At 38.9% G+C, this 13,739-nt stretch overlaps 1 protein-coding gene across 1 annotated transcript; it reads left to right on the forward strand.

Annotated features, from left to right (window-relative positions):
- Positions 1-2,156: 2,156 nt before the first annotated feature.
- Positions 2,157-10,937, forward strand: slc39a1 (solute carrier family 39 member 1). The gene is made up of 4 exons (XM_017699538.2): positions 2,157-2,525; positions 4,776-4,900; positions 4,997-5,311; positions 9,483-10,937. The coding sequence occupies exons 1-4, from the start codon at positions 2,411-2,413 to the stop codon at positions 9,834-9,836; spliced, it is 909 nt and encodes a 302-aa protein (XP_017555027.1). The 5' UTR covers positions 2,157-2,410; the 3' UTR covers positions 9,837-10,937.
- Positions 10,938-13,739: the final 2,802 nt, after the last annotated feature.

The following is a 13,739-nucleotide window of genomic DNA, read 5'->3' on the forward strand; positions in this document are numbered from 1 at the left end:
ATCTACTGGGATTTTCACACACAACCATCTCTACAGTTTACAGAGAACGGTCCGAAAAAGAGAAAGTATCCAGTGAGAGGCAATTGTGTGGACGAAAATGCCTTGTTGATGTGAGAGGTCAGAGGAGAATGGGCAGACAGGTTCCAGATGATAGAAAGACAACAGGAACTCAAATAACCAACCAAAATCTCTGAGGAACGTTTCCAACACCTTGTTGAAAGTCTGCCATGAAGAATTAAGGCAGTTCTGAAGGCAAAAGGGGGTCCAACCTTTTACTAGCAAGGGGTACCTAATAAAGTGGCCGTTGAGTGTATATGTATATTTTTCCATATGGGTAGGTAATAAACAGTTCTGACGAATGAGGCCGTTGGTCAGCTGATTCAGCGTGCTGGGTGAAACCGAGAGTGAGTGAAGGACCAGCTGAAGTTGAGAAACACCTCACATGAACAACAATCTGACTGATTACAGTCACAAGACAGTCATGTGCCTGTTCTCTATGGTGTGGCAGCTTTGAGCTCTGCTGCCCTCTGCTGCCCCAGTGAGGTCAATCCTGTCATTTTCTAACAGTCTACTTCTCTAAAACCTCCCGACTAAAGTCTAGAGTGAATAGAACATCTCTCTGTCGTACAGAAATTTAAAGTAAATCATATTTATTTGCCGGTTGAAACACAAGTCTGTTGAAAGCGGAAGCGACAAATGCAAACTGTGCTCTTTTTTTCCTACCCGTATTAAAACAAGCCCCGCCCACATGGCGCTGATTGGTTGGGAGACTTTTTCATAATAGTAGTTCATCGTGCGGCTTCACTACGGTCTGTTCTCCTGCTTTGATCAGTTCAGGCCTTTGTTTTCCAGTCCTGACTTATTTCAGTCATGACTGAGAAATACAGCTGTGCGAAATGTGCTTGTGAAAATAAACGAATACATCCTGGACAGAGAATAAGCTTTAAAATGATACTTTTCTGCAAATATTTGCGCACAATTACTATTTATTTACTGTGTTTAACATGTTTGGGGGAAAAAAAAATACTTTTCTTAGGCCACAATTTATGTTCTAGTTTTTTCCAATGTGCTAAATGCAGCAAATAATCAGAGAACGTGCAGAAGAGGGTGTGTTAACTTATTTTCACTTAGAACAACAAAAATCAACAAAACCGTGACCCAAACTTGACCCCAAACTGTCCTTCTGTAACAGGGTTGTCAAAATATTTTTTGTCTTGGGGGGCAAAATGGGTCACAAAGACAAAACAGAATGTAAATAAAGAAGTAAATTTGGTGTCAAATCGAGTTTTGTTCCATTACATTAATTTATGGACAACTGTCACATCTTGGGCCTGTATAATTTCCTCTGGCACAGTGCGACGTTCATTTCATGTTCATGTCAAGATGGTTTATTTTGTTACCAATCGTACTTAATAAAAATAACCCACATCTTATTGGGATACAGCTCTTTGATGAGCTAAAACAATCATCACTGTGGGCCAACTGTGCCACATTGGGCCGCCAATAGAGTTTCTATAAGGCTCAAACTACTATTTGTTTCAAATGATTTCAAATAAATGTCAGCATAGACAGTTGACACCAGGAAGAGCTGGGGGGATGCAATGTTTCATGTTGCAGAAAAGAAATAAAGTAAAACAAAACAACTGAACTGCATCAAGTGCAACACAGAGATCCTGATTCATCACATTATGGCCCAAAAATATCAAACATTAAAGGGGAACTCCATGCAATTGTTGTAAAACTGTTGTTGAACTCAGTTGTTATATGTAAGCAAAGTTATTCAGAGAGGTTTGGTTCGAAACACCAGTGGTTTTGTGCCTGTCTGTAGATAAACTTACTGTAACAGAACTGCTCACAGTGGAGGTGATAGGAACCAGACGTCGGGTGGGGAAAAGGTTTTGGTCTAATACGTCAATTTAGGTACTTGGAAGCAAAATAGTGCATATTATAATAGTGCATATTATGTGTGTGTGTGTGTGTGTGTATATATATATATATATATATATATATATATATATATATATATATATATATATATATATATATATATATATATATGTATATATGCATATATCCTAGGCGGGGCTTGTCGGAATACAGGTGCGGAAAAAAATGCCTCACCACAGCGTGACGCTACGTCAAAAGGAGGAGCTAAAGCTAGTGTGGAGAGCAACATGGTCCTCAACAGCAGCCTCTCAGAGAAACACTGAAAATGAGCAGCCAGGCTCCTTTTAAGGCCTTCTTTCATGAACAAAAGCAGCCTTATCAACGCTGGTGGCATTTCTGAGATGTACAGCTGACTGGTTGGTTTTTAAAAGTCGTTTTAGGGTGATTTAGGAGAGACTTTATCTCCCCCTGGTTTGTTTACCAGCAGCTTCTGTAGGTTCTGTATGTTGTCGAGCTGAAGGAGATGGAGTATCTTCTGCAGGTCAAAATAGGCGCCCTCGTCGGCTTGTTGCTTCTCACTCTCCTCTTTGGGTTCATCCCTGCTCGGATGAAATGGTTCCGAGAAACGAGTGGAACGGGTAAGACTAGACTTTCACTATCCAGCCGGGAGCCCAGGCTGCTGCCTGCTGCCGTCACTGCTGTGTTTATAAAATATGAGGCTGACGTTGCTTTAATATTCGCCACCTTCTTATTCGACTTTTCCGTTCCACCTTAAATAGCGTGATAATGCGACGCTGCAGACGCCCCAAATGAAGCTAGCAATTTAAGGTGGAACGGAAAATTCGAATCAGAAGCTGAAATAAGAGTCTTGCTGTATTTACACTTCTCTGAGTATTTTGAAATGAGAATCCTTATAGTGAAGTATATTTGTGAGGAATTTGCTTTTATTCGGTTCCATGTCAGTCGTTCACATCTAATCTTAAAACGGGGTTCTTCGAGGGTTCTTTAGTACAGGGAATGGGTCTGTTTAGAACCATGTGTTCTATACAGAACTATTTTATGCTGAAATGGTTCTTCAGACTGGAGAATGTGTTGTATATGGTACTATATAGAACTTTTTTTTTAATGGTTCTATGGTTCTGTATAGAACCAAAAAGGGTTACAAGCTTCACATCGAAACAATAGAAGATCACTTTGCCTAACAATCTGAAGAACCATTTCACCATGCAAAGAAACCATGAAAGTATGGAACTTTGAGTGTTTTGGGCTCTATTTTAAACCGTGAGTTCTGCATCGGGCAATATATATAAATATATATATATAAAATCTATTTTATTTTAGAGCAGGAGGATCCCAAAAAGAGACCTGTTAGAGCCTAACAAACGTCAGTTCCTATGCTGGTAGATGCTGGATGTACTCAGAAGTTCCACTGTATTTCTATGGGGAACTCAGGTGTTTTTTGACCTGGTACTTTTCATTCCGATTTTCTAAATAACTACTTCTCCCTGAGATGTTATCCCACTGAACTAACAAAGCTTAGTCCAGTATCTCTCTAGGATTCTCATCTCTAGCTCCTCCCTCTCGTTCTGTGATTAGTGTGGGCTATTTAAACTTAACTGTCATGTTTATCAGTGAACTTTGCTTGTCTGTCTGTAGCTGTTGTCTTCCAGCAGCCAAACTTGCTAAGAGAAGAGGAATCGCTCTCTAACCAAACCAGAGAATGTTATTTGATCTTGAATGATTTCTTTATCTCGCAGGCCAGCTCTTAATCCCTGGTGGTTAGTGAACATTCCCTCAGGCCTGTGCCTTGTGGACATGCAGAACTTTGAGTCACCTGATTACAAAAGCTTCCTTACTGCCCTAAACCATGCATTCCTGCCAGCTTAAAGAAAGCTCATCATTTATGGAACTGAAACATGTGCCTAGCTTTTATTTTAAGAAAAGAAGTGGCGTGTGCTGGTGTAGCAGAACCAAAATTACGCTGAGTAAGCAATAGGCTTGGAGAACAATAAGTTCAGACAAACAATTTTCAAAATAAACATCACGATCCAAATTCAGTTCTGAAGTACCACATGTAAAAGTTTTGCATCACCATCTAAGGTTGCTTCTAATGTTACTTCATGAGTGAATTATAATGCACCGATTTGACCATATTTTGGTTTCCAAGCAAACTTGCATGGAGAACCACTGGATGTTAACAATGTTCTTTGCTGTTTGTGCAAAAATCAGATTATTAGCAAGGGTGGTAATACTTAGAATTCGAAAAAAAAAAAACATCTCAGGATAAAAAAAACTGGAAAAAGTTGTACTATTAAAGTGTTAAAATATAAGATGATGTATAAGACCAGGTGGAAAAGAGACACAGTGTAAATCAGCCTTGTTTAGAACTGTCCAGTAAACAGAAATATCCAGTCAATCAGCACTGAAAAAGTCAAACATGCTAAAAAAAAAGCCCATGAAAAGAAGGAGAGAACAGTTAGTGGAGCTATATTAGGAAATTGATAAAAGGGCTCCCCAGCTACAACAAATAATAATAAAAAAAATCATAATAACACCTTTTATATCTTCTTCTTTCGGCTGCTCCCTTTAGGGGTCGACACAGCGGATCAGCGGATCACCTTTATATACAGAGGACTTTCCGTACCGGTTGCAGCTTAAAATGCATTACAGACAGGTCATAAAGTTAGGACATATTGTATAATGCATCTCGAAGCAGATGTCAACGTGTGTTTGTTGCTGTGTGGTGAAAATGGTGTTATTTTTCATTTGTTGAGGTCTTTAAATAGATGGAGATATTTAAATAGAAGAGAGATTTAAATTGAATTTGATTTCAAAAATTGTGCAGCATTTTTCATCCTCTGACTTGTTGTGTTGCTTTTCTCTTTCAGAAACCCATCAAATAGTGCTGAGTTTTATCAGCTGTTTTGCGGGCGGTGTGTTCCTGGCTGCCTGTTTCTTGGACATTATCCCAGATTACCTGTCTGACATAAACGAGCAGCTGCAGGGACTGAATGTGAGTTAACTTGGATACACAGTTGACCGTTGTTTCCACAGGTGTCTGAAACTCGCCCAAGGAACTTCCCTAATCTTGTTGTTCTTCTTTCAACAGAGTAGTTACCCTGTGGCGGAGTTCATCATGGCATGTGGCTTCTTCACCGTCCTGATCCTGGAGAGACTCGTGCTCAGCTGCACTGGCCGCAGAAGTGAGGAAACTACACCTCTGCTGCCCCCAATGGGCCATGGACATGCTCATGGACATGCTCATGGACATCGCTCTGTGAACGATTTGGAGGGCAGTGCCCAACACGTCCATGTGGATCTGCAGGCCCATTCCTCCTTCCGCTCCTTCATGCTGTTTCTGTCTCTCTCCCTGCACTCGGTGTTTGAAGGTTTGGCCATTGGATTACAAACTACAGATGCAAAGGTAAACGCTTCATGCTGAGTTTCTTCTAATACACAGGTGTCACTTTTCACTGTCTTTCCAAAATGTTCAAAATGTTTGTATATTTCAGTCATTAAGATGTAAACAAAGCTATTCAGAGCAGTTTGGTGCAAAAATAATTTACAGAGAAATGTACCAGCTTGAACTTCTGTACAGTGGTGGTGATGGGAACCAGAAGTCGTGATGTCTAATACAGCACATACACTATATTGCCAAAAGTATTCGCTTATCTGCCTTATAATATATCTACATAATATACCTAAATGTAAAACTGTTATTAATTTCAACTGCTATTTTGTATGAATGTGAAAGATGACACTTTCAGAATAGATTGGTTGTGTGTTTTTGTTTTTTTTCGTGTGTAATTGAGCATAGTAGCATGGTTGCTTTATCACAACATTACATTGTAATAGATTATAGCACAGTAGCATAGCGTTTTAAACTGGGAACTGAACATTATGTAATGACTCCAAACGAGGATGTTCTACAGTTTCTTATTTGTTCTCCTCAGAATATTTGTCAAAGCTTGGCCAACCTCAGCAACAGGTAAATGTAAATTGTGGGAGGAGCATGAACAGGTCAATTGGATTACTATCAAAGTTCAGCGTTGCTCATAATTAGCTGACCTAGTCTGAAAAAGCTGTGAAACTTCAGACATTATGCAGAACGGTGGCCTCAAGAGTTGGAGTTTGACCTGTGTTCTATACATTTCCTTTACATGCAAACTCATTTGTGAGCTTTCTGGGTATTTTCATGAGATTCCTGCTCAGATTCAAAGAATTATAGCAGATCTTCAGCTTAGCAGTATCACCTTCTTTGGACAGCATGTGACTCCAGCTGTAGACTCCATAGACTCACTCTCACTCTCTCCTGCAGAAACATGTTCATGTTTTACCTAAAGGAGCTTTTGTGCGAGTAAAAGGGAAAGAGTCTGTTTTCTGTAGCTTGGTCATGTGCTTCACGATGGGCTTCATGTTCAGGGTTATGCTGACCTTAATGAGTCACTCTCCAAAGTTGCTCTACATTTTCCACTATGGTCACGAAACCCAAGTGTCAGTCATTTTCTTTGAAAAATACCAGCTGCTCTTTAAATTCTGTGAAGATTTTATGACAAATGGTCTTGCATAAATAGTCCAAAGTAGGGGTTGAGGTTACGGAACATGCCTAGTGACCATCAGGGCACCAGTACAATCCCCCGAGTCAACAGGACATGACTGAAATGCCCTTGAGCAAGGCACCTAACTCCTGTGCCCCAAGTGCTGTGGCTGTCCACTGCTTAAGGCATGTGTGCTCGCTGCCTCCTATTATATGTTTGCTAGTGTGTGTATGTGGGTGTTTCCCTGCATGGGTGGGCTAAATGTGGAGGTGAGATTCCTCTGTGTGCAAGTGCAATAGGTCAATGGTTCTGAATTCTAATTCTATTTAAAAAGTATAATAAAATCTTATTACATTAACCTGCACTAAATGCAGGGTCAGTGCCGGTATCTGTCTCATAAAAACTCTAAGACCAGTAAATGACCAGTAAAAATACTCACCAAGCCCATCTAAAAATTTCAGTAAATAAAAACCTGTGGTGGAGCGTCCATCTGCTGTTCTGCAGATAAGAAACGACCCATAAGCTGCCACCATTTAACCACTTTTCAGTTTACTTATTATCCGATACTTTTAGTTGGGACAGTTCGCTTAAAGCTTCTTTTTGGTTTATTTTAACTTAATCATCACATACCACATTTGTCATTGTAAATGAGCTTGAATTCCTTCAGTCAGCTGTTATAGTTATGCTCAAGTTTCGTTTACATAGACATGTGCAGAAGTTTGAACACCCCTGGTCACATGACGTTTTGTTGATTTTCTAAGTAAAATTAAGCTAACCCCTTCCCCTAATACAGGGAATAATTAAAAAAAAATTTAAAAATGCCATTTCAGTTCCATTTCTGCTTGTTTGCTGAGTTTAACATATTGCAAAAGCATCAAATGTAAAATGTCCTGTCATTTGTTTCACAGGCCACATTTGAAATTCTCTGTAGATAATGTGTGCACTTATTAACATGTAGAAAATTAGCAACGTTTGTCATTTTACCAGGGGTTTATTTACAAATATCAGCGCATGTTTATCCTGATCTGATGGTCAGTAAAGACATTTGTTTATCATTTGCGATAAAAAGAACAGGTTTAAAACTTGCTTCCGGAGTGCTGGAGAAGAGAGAATAGTATGTTTTCAGGTTAAACTTCTAGTGAATCTTAAGATCCTGAAACACTTTAGAAAGATTTGACTTTAGGGGCAGATTTATTAACATTTTGCACCAACATAAACCTTGTTTTGGCATTAAAAAGTGGCTGATGCGATTTACTAATAAGAGGCAGCAGCTCTTTAGTGCCTGTAGTAAGATGACAGGAGAGGAGCTGCTGCTGTGCACTTTTATCTCATTGCATATACCTTTACAGGAGTTTCCCTCTCAAAGCCCAGAATACTGGAAGGAGATTATTACAGTGAAGCACTTAATTAGGCCTGATATTAAATACTGACTGAGTTATTTAACGCCAGGTAAAAGCTTGTCTTATTTTTTCTGCTAACTTGGCTGCCGTTGTTGTCCCTGAAAGATAAAAGAAAGAGATGATCACACATTTTTATTTGTGATAAACTTTTGGTTTTTACCCCATTTTTCCCCCAATTTAGTCGTTTCCAATTCCACCCGCTAGTTAGGACTCCCCCAATCACACGATGCTATCAACGGTAGGAGGGTGAAGGCTAGTACAGGCTTCCTCCGAGACCTGTGAAACCAGCCACCACTTCTTTTCGAACTGCGGCTTACGGAATGTCATTGGACAGCCGAACGCGCTCGGAGGCCAGATCTGTTACATCAGCTAACAGACGCCTGTGCTCACTAGCACTGCGTTGAGCGATTGGGGGGGAGAGCGAGGCCAGTTGTGCTCTCTGGGACTCCCAGCTACGGACAGCTGCAGCATCACTAGGGATCATACTCGCGATCTCCTGATGACCGGGCCAACGCTTAGACGGTTGCGCCATTCAGGAGCCCCCCAGATTTTTATTTTCAACTTCATTAGAAGAAAAACAATTTTGTAAAAGCTTGCTGCTGTTCAAAACCAGTGTTTCCTAAAGCTATAGGTATATTTCACACCACAGGTTCAAATCATGCCAGTTCCTAATCGATCAGGGAGCTCTCAGCCAGATTAAACAGAGGTTTTACAATATCGACACAGAAGTCTCGTTCAGCTCAAACCACCAAACAAGTGTTAAGAAACAAAGTCAAAATATTTATTGTCTAAAGGTTTAATAATATATATAATTATAATTTTCTCAAAATAATGATATCACACAGTAGTGCATTAGTTGAACATACTGAATCAAAATCTTGATTATTTTAGGTTAAGGTGTTTAAATTTGAACCAGAATTAGAGGATAAAAACATTTTGGCTCTGTCCCAAAACTAAAAAACTTTTATACATCACATATTACACTAATGGTGGTGCATTACTCTTTTATATACTATATAGTGCTGTTAGCCAAACCTACAGACCCTAGGTGTCTGTAGGCTGTAAGGAATTGGCATTATTTTTGGTAAATCTGGCTCTCTGTCAAAAACAGAGAAAATAAAACATAGCTTAAGGCCACGTCAATAAATGATTTATTTAGAATAGAAGTGTATTTTTATTAATGTGTTCTACACAACTTTTTTATATATATATATATATATATATATATATATATATATATATATATATATATATATATATAATTTTATGACCGGAATTTATGTAGCAATCACTTCAGCAGGAACAAACAATTTCTATCTTAAACTTAAAAATGGAAAATATTTCTCCTTTTATCCTGTAAAGTTTTCATTTCACAGGGTTTTGTTACAACAGTGAGGAAAAGCTCATCTAGAATGTAGTCAGTTCTGCATAAATCCAGTGCAAAGTCTTGAACAGGAACACATTTATATCTCATCATCAGATCAAACATTTCCTTCCTCTTTCAGTGAATTCTTAGTAATCAGACATGTGGGTAAATACTGATGATCAAGCCACTCTTTCTTTCTTTCTGTCTTTCTGTCTTTCTTTCTGTCTTTCTGTCTTTCTTTCTTTCTTTCTTTCTTTCTTTCTTTTTCTTTCTTTCTTTCTTTTCATCTAGGTGCTGGAGATCTGCATCGCCATCCTGGTTCACAAGAGCATCATCGTCTTCAGCCTGTCAGTGAAGCTGGTCCAGAGTGCAGTCCCCCCCTTATGGGTGGCCATCTACGTCAGTGTTTTTGCCATAATGTCGCCGATTGGAATCGGGGTGGGCATCGGAGTGAGTGAAGCCCAGGTCCAGGCAGGTGCACTAATCCAGGCAGTTTTGGAAGGCCTGGCTGCAGGAACGTTCATCTACATCACCTTCCTGGAGATCCTCCCTCATGAACTCAACTCTCCAGAGAGACAGCTCCTCAAAGTCCTCTTCATCTTAGTAGGCTTCTCAATCATGGCTAGTCTATGTTTTATGGGCTGAGAGACTTTTTTTGCTGCTGACCCAGACATTTAATATGAAGCATAAGGACCTCGCTGCTCATGGTGTGCAGATGGCTTCCTGGGATTTGATAAATGCTTAAAAGGCGAGAAGCATTTTTATCCTTTTTTAAAACTGACAGAGACCAAATTAAATAGACTTGCTTTAAAGTGACAGTAGTTAATTTTACACAATAACAAAGTGCCATAGGCCAGCCACACCGTTTACCTTAAAAAGGGGATATGAAGTTTTTTTGTTTTAATCAAAAATATAGTTTTAATGCAGACTGACACATTTCAATATTTCAATACACTCTGACATGATTCATTGAGTAAGGATGCAATGCAGGGTATGATTTTATAGTGTAATCAGCAAGGTAGTCTTTAAAGGGGAATTAGCTGATTTTTCAAAATATCTGCGTAATTCAAGCATTAAGATGTAAACAAAGTTGTTCAGAGTGATTTAGTGCATTTCAAAGAAACCTTTTTTTTTTAAACATTGATGGTGACAGGCACCAGAGGTCATGATGTCAACAGCACAGATATAGCCATGTTATTTACCTTCCAAAGTGAAGATACAGGCACTGTATTTATGATCTGTTCGATGGACGTCTGGTTCCTCTCACCACCATTATGAATGATTCAGATTTCAGAGCAGAGCGTTTCACATCAAACCACTTTTGAAAGCCTTTTTTTTTTACAAATTAACCTTTTAATTATGCAGGTTTTATTTGATGTGGAATACCCCTTTGAAGTGTTGAGTTTAGTATTTTGTCATTAACGTTTCTCTACTAATACTTTTACTTGATGTGGAAGCTGACATGCCGGTTTTATGTTTACTTATGTCATGATATTAATCAGACACTTGAAGTCTTGAAGTATTTGTTGTAGAGACTCTGTTAAACACTGTTCCACGGTGCACTATATTGTTCAGTCAACTGACTTCCATTGATCTGCAGCAGATTGAGATGTTTGTTTTTGTCATGCAGTTAAAGCATGACTAGATTTCAACATGTACAAGACTGTTCTGGTCTATATTCTGCCACAAGTGATGTTTCTCAATGTGTGTAGTGCCTTTAATTAAAACATAACTTGTATAAACATATGCATGCAGTCTATTCAGACATTATCAACTGGACATACAAACTGGACTGGGAATTGTTGCATTAATTGTTTTATAGTTTATGTAATCACTGAATCCACTCTGGAGGAAAGCTGGTTGGTTTGGTTGTTGGTTTGCATTTCAAATATATACAGTTATAAACATGTGAAAGTTTGGGTGCCTCTGGTCAAATGACATGTTTAATTGATTTTCTAAGCAGAAATAAGTAAACACATCCTCTACAGAGAACATAAATGTTTTTTTTTTCCATATATTGAAAAAATATAAAACATTTTATATAAAATGTGCCAGAATGTCTGCACAAGCCACATTTTATGCTTTTTCTAGTATATTAAATTCAGTATAAACGGTAGCTGGGCATTAAAATGTGTTCTCTGGATGTATTGGTTTGTTTTCACATACAGCAGAACATTTTGACCAAGGGTGACCAAACTTTTGTAAATGAGCGTATGAGGAACTTTGGGGACGTTCTGAAATAAGCATGAGCGGCACTTTCCGCACAGGAAAATGCTAATTACAAATCCTTCCACTGCTTTATTATTTAATCCTTTATTTTTTCTGCTTTTGGTCGTATGGGTTAAAATGAGCTGTTAGTGGCCAAAAATATCCCTGTGTAGACATTGAGTGCTTCTCATATTCTCATATTGAGTGCTTCCTCATTTTTTTTCGCTCCTCCCCGTGAGGACAGAGGAATTGACATCAAACCTGTTATTGGGCTCAAAGGACTTGTTATATGAGCATGCTTTACTGAAATCCAACTACATCAACGTTTTGTCTTAAACACTGGGAATCATTTTCCTAATTTAGTCATTTTTAATTGCACATTCACTATCGCACAAGGTTACCAAGCTGGCACGGTGAAGGTTACACAACATAACATCATTAGACAGCTCAACACGCTTGCAGGAGAACACTAACCGCCAATTCTGTCAAGACAGAAGCCTATGTTAGCTTGCATTGCACTGAGGGATGGTGGGAGAGGGTGGACCATCCTGCTAACTCGGAGAGGGCGAGGTTGATTATCCTGTCTTGGAATCGTGGCCATGGACAGCTGTGTCATTGAACTTGGACTCTCCTAATGACCTGTCTGACGCCTAGAAAGCTGTGCCAGTACTCATAACATCCCAGCCCAGTGCTACGCCGTTTACTGTTACCATCTACAGTAAAATGATACCAGTTGTATAATTTTAGATTTAGAGTTGTATGCAAAAGTTTGTGCACACCTGGTAAGATCATTTGTTCTGTTGATTTTCTAAGTGTAAATAAGTTAACACATCTACAGATAACACAGTTCTGTGTGTTTTAATGCACAATTACTGCTTATTTGCTAAATTTAACAATGGGGGTAAAATGAAACATGAAATGTGGCCTGTGCAGAAGTTATGGCACATTTGCACTAAAATTTGCAGTAAAATGTCATATTTAGTTGAGTACTCTGTAGAAAATGCTTAAATACGGCACTTAGAAAATCAACCAACAGCATGTGACTGGGGGTGTTCAGACTTTTGCATCACCCTGCGATGTTGGCTGTGTGTGGTAGTAGAGTGTTTTAGCAGTTTGAGATTGTTGGGCTACTTGTACATGCTCATCTTGAGTGCTTTAATTAAAAATAGCAAAATTAGAACTTAGTAGTTTTTAAGGGGTCGGTATCCATCTCTAGTCTTTTTGTGACAGGAATTGAGGAGGCAAGAATTCAAGTTTTTATATCTACCCAATCTGTCTCTAAAGATAAAAGCTACAGACCACCAGAGACAGTGTTGGCATTGCACCGCTGGAATTTTTCCTGTGGTCATTTTTGGTTTTGTTCGATTTTAATTAGAGCCAGAACGACTCATAAACGTCTGTTTCTCATGTGCTTCGTGATTATTATACTAGGTATTTGATTTTTATCGATTACAACTGCCTCAGCTCTAGAAGCAAACGATGCCTCAAGCTTCAGTGAGAAGAGAAATGATATGAGGGGGTATTTTCCCAGTGAATGGTTATATAATTTACAAATAAAACTGAAGCCACGCTGCAGTGGGGCTCACCATGTGTCTGAATTCATCAGAGCAGCAGGAGCGCTGGGTGGCCTCTTTATTCCCAGCTCATTATTCACTTCTTACTCACATGCCTGAACTCACGAAGGGTTGTAGAGTGCTAGCGTGGCCTCCTTTGTTCACCTGACCCCGTCCACTCAATAAACTGCCCTTTAAGACTGTAGCTCAAAGTGACGGGTCAATCAGAAATGAGAAATCAGTAAGTGTTTGGTTTTTATTCAATAGACCTACTTAACCGTTTTACCCTGTAGCTATGATGCTAATGTGGCGTACAAGTAATGAAAGTTTGTAGTCACCAGTTTAAGAGTAAAACTGCATGCCTTAATCATCACATGTGCCTGTGTGATTTCTTGCCTGTGTGGTTTCTAACACCTTTTGACATATTGTGATATAAATTGCTACGCTAATTTGCTAAACTGGCAGCTATAGGCAAGGACGGATTTTGTGATTCTGGGTCTCTAGGCAAAACACCGGAACGCCCCCACAACCCCCAGCCCGGATGAACGTTTTGAAAGTAGTATCACATCCATGACATGGGCCCTTTACTGATTTCTACACATTTTTTTCTGTAATTTTATGAAGTGAAATGATATCACTATACTGGCAGATAACTTTGCTTGTTTTAAGAAATGAGGTTGAACAAACATCCACTAATAAATAGTAATAATAACTGATAATAGTACCGATAACAACAACTAATAAATAATAGTAGATAACAAATAACAGCTATTTTTAAACCATATAT

Source organism: Pygocentrus nattereri, chromosome 15, assembly GCF_015220715.1.
Source record: "Pygocentrus nattereri isolate fPygNat1 chromosome 15, fPygNat1.pri, whole genome shotgun sequence".
NCBI classification, from domain to species: Eukaryota; Metazoa; Chordata; class Actinopteri; order Characiformes; family Serrasalmidae; genus Pygocentrus; species Pygocentrus nattereri.

Coding starts and splice junctions, on each gene's coding strand:
- slc39a1 (XM_017699538.2), top strand. CDS start 2,411: ATGGAGTATCTTCTGCAGGTCAAAATAGGCGCCCTCGTCGGCTTGTTG. Junction 2,526..4,775: donor CCGAGAAACGAGTGGAACGG/GTAAGACTAGAC, acceptor TTTCTCTTTCAG/AAACCCATCAAATAGTGCTG. Junction 5,312..9,482: donor TACAAACTACAGATGCAAAG/GTAAACGCTTCA, acceptor CTTTTCATCTAG/GTGCTGGAGATCTGCATCGC.